General features: G+C 35.1%; 1 protein-coding gene across 1 annotated transcript; it reads left to right on the forward strand.

Moving 5' to 3' along the window:
* The first annotated feature begins 1,493 nt into the window (after window positions 1-1,493).
* LOC119640133 lies at window positions 1,494-15,524 on the forward strand. The gene is made up of 4 exons (XM_038037970.1): window positions 1,494-4,259; window positions 5,547-5,689; window positions 12,673-12,811; window positions 14,075-15,524. Exons 1-4 carry the CDS (start codon window positions 3,934-3,936, stop codon window positions 14,334-14,336), a joined length of 870 nt encoding a protein of 289 aa, XP_037893898.1. The 5' UTR covers window positions 1,494-3,933; the 3' UTR covers window positions 14,337-15,524.
* The last annotated feature ends 684 nt before the right edge of the window (window positions 15,525-16,208 follow it).

The following is a 16,208-nucleotide window of genomic DNA, read 5'->3' on the forward strand; positions in this document are numbered from 1 at the left end:
GCCAATATTATCAGATGACCTGAGGATATCCTTGTTTTTCAAAAGCAATATAAAATTGTTTTTTGCTCATTTAAGTTACAAAAGATAGGCCTACAAAAATTTTACCATATATCCTATGGGCAATGCTCTTGCACCTCTACAAAAATGGAAAGCATTGCGGCACGGCTTCCCCGTATTATAGTGTACCAGTACTTAATACCTACATAATACGCAGAAGCAAGTTTCAAGAATCCCATACTGTTTATGAGTCCTTGATCAGTATTAAATTCACATGTCCGTCCGTCCGTTTACGCAACTGGGCAATACCTTTGGTAAGCATTCTCCCATTCACAAAAAATACTGATATCGCCCACAAATTTTGCAGAACAATTTGAAAATGACCAAATCGGCCAAAGGACACTCAATTCAGTTCTTTTTCTTTTTTACGAAAGTGTAAAGATGGTATAAAAGATTCGGTCACGGGCGAATAGAATTTTCTTACTTGTTCATGTTTGACTTTGTGCAGCGGTATAAGTTGCCGTTTTTTTGCATCCATGCAGATTATTCCGATTAACATTGATTCTAAAATTTTCGAATTCTATCTGTCGTCTTAGGTTATTAGCCACATATCTCTTTCCTCGATGATTCGATGTCCGAAAGTGCTATCTGTTCCCGAGAGAATCTCACATTTCGCACTTTACGTGTAGTGAAATGACGAGCATTAGCCAAAATACTTACCTTAAACCTTCAATTCCTTGCCCGAAGCATTGGAAGCTATCAAATCCCCGCACTCTTATCTAATCAATGGTCGGCTCATTAAAGATGCTATAAGGCATTTTTATTTGGAGCAAATGCTTTCTAAATATATCTGCAATAGTGTATCCACAGACCAGACAATAGAATGAAACGTGCCAGCAGGGATTCGCTGGGCTTAGAGGTGGACCCTTTAAAGCACTTAGAGAAGATTATTTTCAGATAATGGATTCTTTTCCCACATATTGCAGGGCCTTTAAGACTCCTATATACAGAAAATCTACTGACATTCAAAACTTTTTCCTTTTTCACAATAATTTTTTTTTTCTTTTTGTCAAGTTTTGTTGAGATCAACATCTTGATAAGGCAAGAAATCAATATTATTCTTAAGGTAATGGTAAATAACAATAGAACAAGTACACAACTTGTTTACACTTGCATATACTATTTGGGAAGGGAAGATACAAAGAATAAGCTCAAAACAGAATATCTCCTCTAGTGTTTACAAATTTCAGTACTCGACAGATTAAATATATCTCGCGATTTGGTATTTCATCACAACGATATTTTACAGCAATTAAATATATCTTAAAGAATAATGCGATTGAAGAGTTCGCGTGTTGTTATAATACTTAAAACTCTGTTTTCTTATTTTGTTACACAAACAATAATTATTTATAAGAAACGTACACAGAATGTGCAATAAAATTTAAAAACCTTTCATTTATTTAAAGTCCTTTGGACATTTTTTTTATTTTTTTTTTTATTTTCATAACTTGAGCTTAATGAAAATGCATAGCGTAGTTTATGACATTAAGTGTTATAGTAGATGTTTTATTTAGTATGTGTGACATAAAAATATGTTTTTATTGTTTTAACTTCTTGCACAAACGCATTTCCTCATTATGTAAGACGTGGTGATGTGTGACGACTTAGTACACAAGATGAGACGAAGCGGGGAGTAATCGAAATTTTAAATTTTACACTCTTTACAAATCTAAAAATCCCTTCTTTCGGAAGGGTTGTGTCGCGTGTCGGGAAACCCAATTTTACACACAAGAATAATGCCTCGGCAGTGCGTAGGTTAGTTAAGCTAGACTTCTACAATTTAATAATACCTTTGGACGCCATCGTCTGCTGTGTCATTACTTTCACTTTGTAACTACACGTTGGTCTTCTTTTGTTTACGTAGACATTCCATCTGAAATCATATCCTTTCATAATCCTTGTGTTATGGCTTATGCAATTTTTATTCACAAAATTCGAAAACACTTTAATCGTTCTGATGCTTACGACAGGTTTCTTGATCCAATTCTTACGAAAATTTCAAAAGCCACAAATCAAAATGCCACACCTGTCCATATGTCTAATCCACATATCAAATGTGAAAATTGAAATGATTTCTTCACAAAGAAATTATTTTTCGCAGAGGTTTTTTTAGGGAGAGATAGGGAGAACGCCTTGAGAATTTTTTCAAAAACTGCATTTTTCATCAACTTAAAGCTTGCGTTCTCTTAACTGCTATTCGAAGCAGTCTAGCAAGACAACAACGCGAAAGTAAAAAACAAAAAATTGAACATAATCTTGTAAAATCTCTTCAAAAATTACATTAACAAGCGAAAATTCTATAGGAAAAATTAATTATATATATAAAGATCTGTCTCAGTGAACGTGCGGTATCAATGGTTGACGTGATTTCGACACACGATATACGAGATGCGTTGAAGAAAACAAGGCGAGTTTCCATTTTTCTGAACAAGTATTCCTTTATTCATCAACATCTGTTTTGTCCTTTCAATGTAAGGTCCGTTGTGCCTTTTCCTCGAAGCCCCTCTGACACGCATTTGGCCTCGACTTCTACCAGCTATGCGATCTTGGTCTGCCTAAACTTGAGGAAATTCCATCCTTTCATGGGTCTTGGGACAAAGGAAAAAATTGCATAGCACCAAGTCCGTGTTGTTTTTGGCCAATTTTAATAATTCCCGAACAAACTTCACTGCCATTTGTATTTTTATTGCATACGTTAATGGATATCTTGTAGTAGGATATCCTAAGTCGTATACAACTTATCGAGTCGAAGTTGAAAATGTTCATCTTATCTCAGAGAAGATCAAAGGACCCAGGCAAAAAGGCTTTGCCCCTGAAAGCCTGGATTCATATATATGTCTCTTAGGGTGTTTAAGAATTCGATTCATGACCTGTCCATCTGCTTTGACTGCTCTATTCACCTTACGTACTATTAACACTTACGCCATGCAAAAGTGCATGACGCCCAATGAGTCTTTTATTTATTAACAGTGAAATAACCATAAAACAATATTAACACATTTTCATATGGATGGATTCCTGAATATGCATGTTATGTAAATAAGTGAAACCGCGCAAAGAAAGTAAGATCGTTAGGCTCCCATGTTGTTCCCTTTCATATAAATATTTATGCATATGTATGCATATGTATGTATGTGTGTACGTATGCTCTTAATGTTTACCGGTTTTGATGTAAATAATTTGAAATCCTTTCGTAAAGCGCGCATGCTTTTCACATCTCATCTACTACTATAACAGTATGTTAACTATCATTCTCTCCTAACATCCTCTGGTAAAAATATTTAATAAAATCTACACTAATATGTGACATTTACAGCAGTTTATTAACAACCGTAAAAGCGTATTGAGATCAAAGCACAGCTGCCGTCCGTGTTTGTTTTCTTTAATTGTTGAATGAAAAAAAAAAAAAAATAAATAAATAAATAAAAAAATGTTCAGTTCTAATGGTGCCATTGGCGAGAACGCAATTAACTTCAATTAGTTTCATCATCACCATTGGTCTTAAAATAAATAAAAATAAATCAAAAAAGTAAAAATTTATGGAAAAAAAGGAAAATCATCAAATAATTCAATGTAAGGAAAAGTTCGTAAAAGTGTGAACATAGGCCTATCAGTTCACAGGCCTTATCCATGCATTCAAATAAACCGAAAAAAAACAACGTTTAAACGCACTATTGTTAGTTACCGTAGAGATGTGAATGCCACGAATACCAACGATACGTTTGTTTTCAAAGGAGAACAAGAGCATCGTCAAATTATTAGATAGCAGCCGCGATGCCAGACAACGTTTATAATTGAAAGTAACTGGATGTGAAGTGTTTTAATACCTGAATGAAAATTGCACAACTTTGAACATTGAAATTCAATACAATAATGACGTCTTGCCCCAACAATCATCGTCGTTGCAGTTATTCTTATTTTACTTTTATCTCATTTGTTTATATCGTAACGATACGATTTGGTTTTGCCTCGACTTCGCTGGACCCGATCAAAGAGGAAGTGAATCCAAGAATGTATAACGATTCTGAGCAAATCGAAATAAGTACAACTGTGTCGCCATCACTCAAACATTTGGCTCAATGCGGTAATACCCAAAGGATGGTAGACAACTGTTTTAGGGATTTACCGCCACATTTAATGGCGTTCCTGCAATCGAAGAAACCCGCTATTAACAAAAACGAAGTTCTATCCAAATGCAAGTAAGCACTGCTTGACCGTATATTCCCACAAAAGAAGTGTCGTTCAGTACATACATAGATTAGTTTGAAGGAAAATGCCAAGCGTATAATAAACATAGAAATAAAAAATGCTTTATCAGTTTAAATCTTTGCGTCTTTGCCATCTATTATTATCCCACACATATAAAGGCAAATCTTTAAATGGGTGTCGTTGTTATTGTCTTGGTTTTTAAAGACATCTGTCCTCGATTTTATTTTCAAAAAGAAATTCCGTTATACGAGTATTTTCACCGCGACCAGATTTGATCAAACGGATTCGATCAGTGCAATGCACGAGTTATATTTGCCTTCCAAGGCGACACTGCTGTAAGCCAATATACTTTACCTGTCCTTAAGGAAATGTCAGGTGCACTGGCGCTAAGAAACCTCTTCGCACTTACACATTGAGCTTGACAATATGAGCTATAGCACTACATTGCCGAAACAAGCCATTGTCAAGCGAGTCGGAAAACAAATAATCGCCGACAATTGATCTGTAATGATTACCATTATCCAGCGCGATTTTTCAAGAAGTAAGGATCGACGATGACTGCGACGTGTAATCCGCGCCGAAATTTTCTCTCTGAAGGTTACGTTGGAATCTCATAATTTTTTTCAGAATTGGTTTTAGTCAGTATAAGCCACCTGCACTTGTTGAATAACCTTTGAGTCAAAGATCGGTTCGAGTGAACTTCACAACCTACGCAAGTTGAGACGCGCCTTTCAAACAAAATTCGCACTATAAACTGAAAGACAGAAAACAATTTCATCTTTCGCGCACCCAAGATGATTGCCTACTTTGCCTATTTGCCTTGTTCGTGATACTCTTCGGTTGTTTTGATAGACAATGTTTGCCGACAATTCATAGCAAACTTTTGCGATTTAACAGACCCTTCCAGTAGTCGAACTGGTATTTCCACAGACCTGTTGTGGCGGATGGGCCAAACCCCATAGCGCCGGCAACTAGAAAAGAAAGCTTAATTAAATATCCACGCAGTTTTTAGGAAAACAAATTTTTCTTCTTCTTCTTGTTCTGTTATTCAGCAAATTGACAACCATAATCAGTTCTCTAGCCAGTCTACCCTTTTATTGCCATCAAAATAAATTTTTAATGTCCGTATTGCCTCAATTCAATTGCTCGGGGGAGAACATTTTATTTGAAAATCACAAAACTATCAAAAGCAAGAAGAAGCATAGATGAGAAATATGTTTACTCATTCATCTGGATTATTATGATTGGTTTTCAATATTTATTAAAAAAACTTATAGAGTTTTCGAACGTGGCATGGAGTGCTTCGATGAATACACAGCACGTTGCTTACCGCATACAAATTTAAATATTCTACAAAATAATGTCGAAGGAGCGAAACACTTCTTCAATAAATTTTGTGGGGATCGCGAGTTTCAATCAAGTGAGTATATATACACACATTGCTACCTGTCCATATACACGCATATCACACACACGTCCCTAAGCACATTGCATACATAAATGTACAAAAGAACACAACCCATCTCATCTGATTAAACAAATCCGAAACAGAAATCAATTATGACATTAAATTTTCGTCCATATCTTCATTCGAGATAAAGTGTTTAACTGAATGAATTTTGATTCATTCATTTATTGTTGTAAATTGAGGATCGTGTCGTTAGCAAATTTTGTCTCCTAAGGAGAGTTTTTGTAAAAAACCCAAACCTATCATTACACTTATTACCCCTTTTTATACCCATCACCTAGAAATATTTGTACAATCGAAAATTCATTTTGTCAAAACGCCTGCAACACTCGAAAGATAGCGCGGGAGATAGCGTAAATGATACGTATTTGATAAATATAACCTTGCGAATCGATTTAAGCAAGTACATCTGCCCGCCTGCGGTGATCACTTCCCTAGCCGCAAAAGTGAATTTATCGGCTTCAAAATCACGAAAAACGTTCGAATTTCTTTGTTGCAGATTGGTATTGAAATCGGGGCAATTCAATCGAAAGACACGCCTACATTGCAACACTAACTAAGAACATCTCTCCTTTCCGCGCCTTCTGCTTATCACTCAGAAACTACAGCAGAAACTCGATAAAAATTTCCATCTATATCCAATACGCCACGCCTATCGAATATTATAGAGTATGAAATTTTAATATATTCGTTTCCTTTTTCTTTAATCTTTTTAAGGCAAAAAGGGTGCATGTGTATGAAATGCTTGGACTTGCCTCACGCCTTACCTGTTTTTATTGTTTTTTCTACATAAGTAAATTCCTTAACAAACTCAAACTATGGGAAGCTTTCAGATAAGTTAATAAAATTTGCGATCGTAGTGCCCTGACCCTGAGTCAATCTTTAGAACTCTACATAAATAAAAACGATTCTGCCCTGCCTCAGTGTCTGTCGTCTATTTATTGGCTTTAAGCTCAAGTATGATCGTAAATAACTCGCTTGCCCTTTGTCTAAAATCAAATAATGTTGTTCTACAAATTCGCTTCCAGTTTGCAGAGGCGTCATTGTCTAATGATTTTTACGAGACCTGATAATCACTAAGTGCGCTCTGTGGGCATAGGATAATAGCAACATTTGTTTTCATTGTACACAACTACCGCCGCACTTGCTACGTTAGGTATCTCAAGCCTCGATGCTTTTACATTAAATGCAAGCCTCCTTGCTTTCCATATAAAATGTAATTTATGCTTGGATTTTAAATCTGTCTGTATACTTCTGTCTAAATTTCAATTATAAATTAATTTCACTGTCATCGATTTCTTGTTGAAAGTGCATTTATTACTGCTCTTAATCATCCCTAAAGCATTATTGCTTATTATGGGAAAGATGGGTTTCATAAGGCTAATGTATGTGCAAAAGTCAAATAAATATTAAAAAATATCAACTCAAGTAAATCGATGTAATTACGCAAACGTTTTATGTGAAATAGTTAATTCTTTTCGTCAGTTTTATGTAACGGTGCACTCATCTCAGGTTGAAGTTATGACACTCCTTCCTGCTTTAACTAAAGACAAAAAGTGCTCTTGAAAGAAAGCGTTATAATGTCGAAATTAATAGAGCGAAATAGAAAGAAAAAATATTCGTAGTCATAACTTTTGTCACTTACTTTCTTTTGTTCTTACTCTCTCTCTCTCTCTCTCTCGCGGAAAGCGGAAGTCTAAGCCAAGACTGCACTAACTTAAGATATAAAACTGATATTTCACGGACGTCTACCATTCAGAACATTCGGAAAAATGGGAAATTTTAAAGCACTTTCATCGACAATTGATAATTGATGCAGTAAAAATACTTCAAATGATCGCATTAACGACTCACTTATGGGACCAGTCGCCTAAGGGAAAAAACTCCGTACGAGTATTTTTTTATCCCTGAAAAATGACTTTTTTTTTTTTTCAAGTAATCAGTCAGAAAAAGAATGCGGATCTATACGGATTAAGGAGAGTTACAGAAGCAATGGAGAGCCCATAGGAGGAGTAGGAGTTGCATATATATTTGTTCTTTCTAAATAATGTCGTTTTACTGACATGTTCTCATTAACCGATTGCACATAGGCATGATAAAGAAGAAGCACAGACGCACCAAACCTAACCGATAGGTGCTGCTCTTCGCCTATTAATGTTAACCTCCTGGAAAAGAGTCTTTGCACTATCATTTTTGCTCAGAGGGAACTATGGTTTGCAACTCTCCTAAGAACTGTGAATGATAAAAAGAAACAAATAAGAACATTATAGTCAGGCAAGGCCGACCATTAAATACCCTACCCCACATTGTCTAACACAATTCTTATTTTTGTATGAAGCTACTGTTATGGGCCAATTTTCATCACCGCGCACATTAAAACCTAAACTTTTCTTCCCCGCAAATGATCAATTTTCATGAAATTTCTTACTAAGCTAGGATTCAAAAAATAGGCCGAGACTGTCCAAATTTGGTATAGTCAAGTATATAGCACTTAGAAGCATCGAAAATTGCACCTTTTTGTCGTCTGAACATCTGTTTTCGTTATATGAGAAGGGTTTCAAAAATTGCCACAGCCGGTTCAAACTTTTCTTACCCAAATACTACTACTTAGCCACTTTTGCTGAGAGATTTTGAAAATTTGCAAATTTTTTCCATACAACGACTTTTCAGAATAGAGCGTTGTATGGGGATTAGTTGCCGAACCATTTCGAATAGCAATCGTCCTTAACAAATTTCATCGAAATATCTCAAAAATTGTGATCTGTAGCTTGAACAAAAATTTACATGGACAGTCATCAGACGGACAGTTGAACAGACATGTTTAGATCAGTTCAGATTATGATTCTGAGTGGATCGAAATAATAAAAGGTGGATCTATCTTAAGCCCTTCTCCGTGTTATATACAAGCGCACTAACTTAAGGTATCACAAGTGGTGTAGGGTATAATGATGTACATTAGGCGTATAATTCGATAAGAATAACGGGAATGACAAGTAAGAGAAAAGGTGTGATCTTTAATAGATTAGGTGTGTAAATGAATTCCTCCGGTTGAGTTTGGTTGTTTCATAAAACGTGTCCGTCGCGCTCAATTATCGCGAAATTTCGGGTAAAGGTAACTCAGATATTGATATTTAAACGATATAAGTCTCATTTGTTTACAAACTGCCGATTAGCGTATATCAAACTGCGTAGAGATGGATGCCATTTATGGAACCAAATTTTCTCTGTTTTTAACGTGAAAAAATGCTGCTTAAGCTACAAAGGTAATTGAATTTGCTTGGAGTGAAAACGCAGTAAGTTGTAAAACTGTTAGAGAATGGTTTGCGGGATTTCGGACAATATTTGTTTGTCTTGAATTCGATGAAATTCACGTACGTCCGTCCGTCTGCAGCCAAGAAACCAAGAAATTTATTTTCAACTTAGGCTGGGAAGTATTACTGCCCTGCTCATATTCTCCGGACCTAGCCCCTTCCGATTGCCGCTTATTCAGGTCGATGCAATAATATTTAGAAGGATAGCGGTTCACAGGTAATGGTAGTGCATATTTTGATTATTATGCTTCGTCACAAGCGTAGTATAAATAAAATTGAATTTTAACAAAAAGCGGAATGGATTTATTTACACATCCAGCACACAGCTCTATGAACCTATTTCGTTAGTTTGATTTCCACATCAAAAATAAATAAATAAATAAAAATTTAAAACACAGAGTTTACCCAAAAAATTGATATTCGAATAGCGCCCAATCTACCCACTTATAATCAGTTAAATCGATTTCCCTCTCAACCCTGACAATATTGTAAGTTTTGTTTATAATACATTTTCTTAATTTTCTCAAAACAACTTCTTTGCAAGTGTAAAACATGTTATCTTTTTTTACAAAACAAAAGAATCACCAACAAGACATGTAAGATAATGATATTCGGTAGTGTACGAATCCCTTATGCTTTTCTTCTCCTTTTCATGGAAGAAACACAAAAAAAAAAAAAAAAAAAACAAATGAAATTTTGATAGTCTACAGTGTTGGGCAAGCGTAGCCGACTTTTCAAATTATTTGCCTTATCGTTAGATTCGCTGTAGTCCACAAGCAACGAACAAAAACGCCCGTTTCTTTGCTATTGAAAACAAATATGTTCTTAGCTTATATTGCGCTGTGGGCGTATCCTGTGTTCAATTTTTTGCATTTTCAACATCAGCGTGCCTGCCAATGCTTTTGCCAAATTTAAAACCGAAATTGTTATTTTTGCAACCGGAAGAATGTTTACCATAGAAGGACGGACTGACGGACAGACGGACACGCTTAAATCGATTCAAAATGTAATGCTGACGCAGAATATACTTTATGGGATCTCTGAAGCGGAACACCTTCTGGATGCTGCATATATGAATAAATGGTATCTCCTCGTTCTTCGTTGGCAGCCATAAAAACTTGTCATTCAATTTTGCAAACATCTAAAGTTTTTATGGTTTTGAAAAGTAATGAAATTAGTAGGACAGAGGAACTTCCTCGTGCTATCGCTTTATTAAAGCTGGATAAACGTAACAAAAATACGGAGAGAGCAAATAATGTTCCTGGTCATGATACTATCGGTATTGCGTCACGTAATCTAATAAATTCCTGCGTCGAAGTAGTTCACGTCACGGTTGCACATTAATTCTTAATAGTCTTCGATTTATAAGCAAAGACGTTATGTTCGGCGAGCATACGTTCTTCTTTTATACAGATATATTTGCTTATATATATATATATAGTCTTATAATTTATTCTAAGATAACAAGCAAATGTTATATTATATATGTGCATATGATGGCTTTGAAGTAACTTGTAAACAGTATCGGGAGACTTTACTTAAAGAAATACAAGGTGTGGGAAGTATTGTGCCGGTCATTAAAAGTCGTCTATCCTGTTCGGCCATATTCGATTTCATGGATTATTTGGTAGAAAGCATCTCTTATGAAAGGCGAAAATACGATCGTATTAACAGTTCAGTATGTTTTTATATGTGCTTGATATGTGCTTGGTAAGCTATAGCAAATAAAAGAGTTTTTTGTCTCCCAACGGATGTTGTTTATTTTAATAGGCAAGAGTCATTGAGTTAGCTTAAGAAACAAAAATAATTTAATTGCTGGATCCGGCACGCGATGCCTTATCAGTCTTCTTAGGGCATTGCTTTCATCTCGAAAAAACATTATTTATTTTTTTAGTCAGCTTTATTTAGTCAGATTGTCGTTGACGTTTTGAATAAATGCGCTGAGTTTGATTTTGAGGCATGGGTCGTTAACCATTAGACGCAGATTCGCACATTGATATTTTGATTGGCATTTGATAGAACGTCCGTGAAGAATGTACCTTTTCAATTCAATTTGTCACCAATACTTAATTGAAGCGAGGAGAATAGGCAGTGTGGGCTATTTCGAGAAAGTCTTCTTGACATCCAATGTTTACCACCCACAGGAGTTTGGACAAGCAAATCTTCTAAAAAAATATATTTTATACATTTATACCCACCACCGAAGGATGAGGCGAATGAAAGAAGCTTTAGACACCTCACAAAGTATATATATCCGTCCCTCTGTCTGTCTGTCTGTCTGCCCGTGCAATATCAGCCGTAAACATTCTCCGAGCCGAAAAAATTCAAATGTGGTTGGTATTGAAAATGGATCAAATTGGTCGGAGCAGCTGTCCCTAGTGGAGCGTAAACTGAGCGCAAACTAAACTTTTTTTAAAAAAAATTTTTGGATTTTTGCTCGTTACACTCAAGTAATCAAAGTTAGAACCTTGACATTTTCTACATTTACTTTACGAAACCGTCCACTCTTTAGGTCCGAAAATGGAACCAATGACCATGCCCACACAAAATTTCAAGTAATTAAATTTTATTTTGCTTCACTTTCCAAAGGTTTTTTACTTATTTATTACAAGGCAAACAAGGCGGAATGTTTAAAACTATTTTGTACACTCCTTAGGGGAAGATATATTATCTGCTTAAAAGTGGGTTGATTTTAAAATGAGTATGGCAGACACCGCGATCACTTGCTTCTTAATAATACCAACGATAAGGGTATCATAAATAAAAGAACGCGGAGAGCAGAATGCGAAAAACATAGTGGCGGGTAGACGAGATTCGGCCCCTGCCGAATATAACTTTCTTACTTGTTTTTGTTTTTAATGAATTAATAAAAAATGCTTTTAGATATGTCAACAAAAGCGCTAAGGCATGTAAAAGAATTTTTCTAGTGCACTAATTGGTCTCTTGTAAGGACATATAGCAAAACGCCACTTCATTTCAGACTTTCAAGACAGCATTAGCCTGGAGAGAATACAAAAGCAAAATTTAAGATTACGTTTAGTGTATCCGATAGAGCTACGATTGTAATTGGCAGACAGCATAGGGACATTCGCACAAAGCACATTGCAGCACGTTGAAGTTTTTCGTTTTTTTCGTTTCTTTTACTCGTTTCTATAACTTTCAAATGCAAATGCTTCGTCAGATTAGGCATAGTCCCAAAGGATAAGCATTTATAAAACAAAAAATAAGCAGCTTACGAACAAATTTCAAAACTTTTCCCCGATTATCTAATAGTTGCAAACAAGTACAAGTGCATAAGTCGGAACATATATACGTAATAAGCAAACCCAATACCGTATGCATAGAAATTGCTAAGGACAGGTGCACAACGGTCTTGGATGTAGATTCGCTTCATAAATTAAAACCACACAAGTTAAATAGCACAACAATCTGGTTTTGTCTCTCTTTCCTAGTAAATGTCAATTTTATATATTATTTGGGAATATGATTGGTATATGGATGTAAAGCAACAATGCTAATACTGGTGATATAAATACAAATGCATTTTATCCTCATAATCGTCTGTCTATGAAAAGATTTGTGTAAACAAGCAAAGTACGTGTTTGTGGTGTTTTCTTATTTCAGATTATTTAAAGCACAAGGATTGTCTCTCTTATATACAGGACGATTGGATGCGTTGCACAAAAAGTTTTCAAATTATTCTCACCGAGGAGTTGTATATGGAAAATAAAAATGTTACACAAAAATTTATGGAATTTTGTTGGTAAGTTGGTATGTGTGTACATACGACAGTTGCTTAATAAACATGAGTACATGATACCACTACAATGTACAATGAATTTTAAGTATTTTCAATTAAATTTACCCATCTTTTCAAATATTACACAGCACAGCAGAAAAGCTCCATAACTCCGATCAAAGTTCTTATCCTATTCTCTTCATAACATATTTCATATCTTCCCATCTCATTCATAAGCACCGCTATACCAAATTCGAATTTACTAAAATGTTTGCAACTGTTTACCGACCCACGCCAACAGTCAGCGAAGTTTGCAAACTAGATTCACCTTAAAAATACATCGATAGATTAACTATTACTATAACTAACGATTAACTAAGAATGAATATATTTATGCAAGTCGCTTAGCTTCCTTCTAGCAATTCAACTTTCGAAAATCTTTAAAGATTGCTCGTTGTATTAATTAAGCATTTGCTAAAATTGGATAGAATTTTGGAACGTTACATATAATCGTTTCTACTACGTGCCACTGCATTCACTATTATCACTCACTTCCCTATATAATTAAATATCTTTCATTTACGTGAAACATTCCTAACAAAATCCTAAATAGGACTATGCTACCATGCAAGGATGAAGGAGGGACAGTGATTTCAATATGTCAAGTACATTTCTAGGTTAGCATTAGATGAAACTGGCAGACCTGAATACCAGAATATCAGATTTATATGAAATTTCCTGCTATTTGCTAAGTTTCCTTTTTTGACTTTCGATAAATGGTAATGTTCAAAGAAGAAAAATGAAAAGAATTTTCGACTAACCAATTGAAATTTCGTGCGCAATGACAATTCATTAAAACAAAGCAAACCGTTACCCAAATAGATAGCTATATTTTCTCTTCAAATGCAACCACGTTTTGGTCACAGTCTGTTTTGACCAAAGGCAACTCTATCATCTAGCAGTTAAATGGCAACGAAAGCTAATTAGTTATTGCTAAGGTGCACATACTTATTAAATGGACCTCGTACCGTGTCGGTGTATTCAATATTTGTGGTTTAATTACTCTAACCAAATGAGAAAGCATTTCAAGTTGTACTGAATGCACAAATGCTCTTATATATGCGAACACACATTGGTTTTACAATTAATTAAAACGGTGGCTTGTTCATTACACGTATACCTTTAAACATCTTACACTTAAACACTTACGTAAACCGCACAATTTTGTATTAATAGAGTTTTTTTCTTTGCCTCTCTCTCTTTCTCTCTCTCTTCATATGTCATTAGTGCGCGACATGCTTATGAGACATGCATTTACAATAGCGCCCGGTACAAGTGCTATAAACATTCAGCCAAATTTGCCCGTGAGGCAGCGAAAATGCTAACGGATGAGAAACACTTCAGCAATTGTCGCCAATACGAGGCAATAATGTGTAACGGAAGAGCTTCTCTTCATCGACAATATTGGCAACATTGTTGGCACTGCTGGCTGATGCTGCTGGTCTTATGTCGTCTTTTTCTACCAACCTACCGGCTGATAACCCACTAATTGAATTTATAATGAATGCACTGCACTGGCATTTATGTGAAACAATGATAAAATTCAATGTCTTATTTTACACGTGTGCGAATATATGTGCATCTATCCACGTGTATATACGGGTGTGTGTGTATGTGTGTGTGGACGCAAAAACCTTTTGTAAGAAATTAAATACGACATAAAAGCAAAAGAAAATTATGTTAAAATCTAAAAAAAAAAAAATCTTGCATTATGCAACAAGTCGCTTGGGGTTAAAAAAGTAACTCAATAATATAATTGGTTTCATTTAACTCAATTATCATCACAGCCTGAATGTATGCTAAGTTTGACGATTCTTTTATAACAACCGAAAGTATGCATCAAAATAACGTTTAAATTATCGTAACTAGAATTTTTTAATCGTGATTGCCCAAAAATGATGGTCTGTCCGTCCGTCCATTTGTTCGAATTTTAAGATTTGTTCACAATCATAATTTTCATGTCTCATTACTGTTTAAATTGTTAAACATACACAGGATGCAAGTCATAATTGATTGACAACATAGTTTAGCACGGGTGCAACGTCCGCACCCAGCAACCGGTTTACACAATTTATATCATTTGTCGTTTTAAGAGGATACCATACTACTCTTCTTTTGCAAAATTTTCAACAATGTCCCTGCGAAATGCTTTTAGATGCATAGAAGGTTAAGTAAATTAATCGGTCGACATTACTTGCCATTATTCGGAGAAGTTCCAACGACTCATCAGTTAGAACTTAATGGCCTATTCAATCAAAAGTCAATTACCTTTCGGTCGTTATTGAACCGAATATAAAAATTCACGTTCACACGTGCACATCCTCGTCTCAGTTACGGACAAAATAAATTTGAATATTCTCTTCATATACATTTGTACATACCGTGTAGTGTTAAACATCAAACTATTCGTCTCAAGCCGATTAAGATTCTCTTTTATGTGTATTGCTTTGATGTATTTCTAAAAAAAAAAAGTTTATTATTATAGAAAAGACGCTATTAACTATGCATATATTACTTATTGTATATGTATATAGAAGGTATGCAACGTGCTTGCAACTAATTGTAAGAAAGTAAGGCGATTCTTTTTGATAATAACCAGTGTAGAGGTCTGAAGAAGAAATTTAAAAAAACGATTTTTTTTAAATGATTAAATATTAAGTTTAAAAATTATTTTAATTTTCCATAGTCTATGATCCAAATATTTTATCTACGAATAGGTTACAAATATTTTTTAGAATATATTTATATGTGTGCTTGGTAAAGGCTCCTCTGTTAAGGTGCGTAGACCGATACTTTATATTATATGATAGTAGGAAAAATTTATGCCTATCTTTCTATTCCCAATATCTCCTATGTATCGTAACTTCAACTGTTTGTCTATTACAGGCGCACTCTCAATGCAACCGTGGTAAATACTTTCTTCTTACTTTAAGTTAATCTCTCCCATCTTCTCGGTTAAATGCTATAGATTAGTAAATTGGCGATATACTGAGATCGCTTACCGAAAGGTCAGGTGAGGTAAGCGTTAAAACGCAGCAAATGCCAGATGGGACGGAAGAACCGGCGGGCGGTGAGTGTTAAATCGACTAGGAACTTTACGTTGAAGCAGGACTAGACGCATTTTTTGAGTCGGCGTTGCACTCAGGGAGAAATATCTGTTATACCCTATCCTTTTAGTGGAGAATATAAACAAGCAAGAAAATTATTTTCGGCTTGGGGCTGGGATTCTTCTGCATATATCGCAACTTTATGTAATAAAAACATTAAAATAATTTAATGTAGAGTTTACAATAAAGCCGACGGCCTTCAGATGCTTGTGCTCTAAGACTTTTGTCTACGAATTTATGCTCTGGCTAAATTA

This window comes from Glossina fuscipes, unplaced genomic scaffold, assembly GCF_014805625.2.
Source record: "Glossina fuscipes isolate IAEA_lab_2018 unplaced genomic scaffold, Yale_Gfus_2 115, whole genome shotgun sequence".
In the NCBI taxonomy this organism is placed as follows: Eukaryota; Metazoa; Arthropoda; class Insecta; order Diptera; family Glossinidae; genus Glossina; species Glossina fuscipes.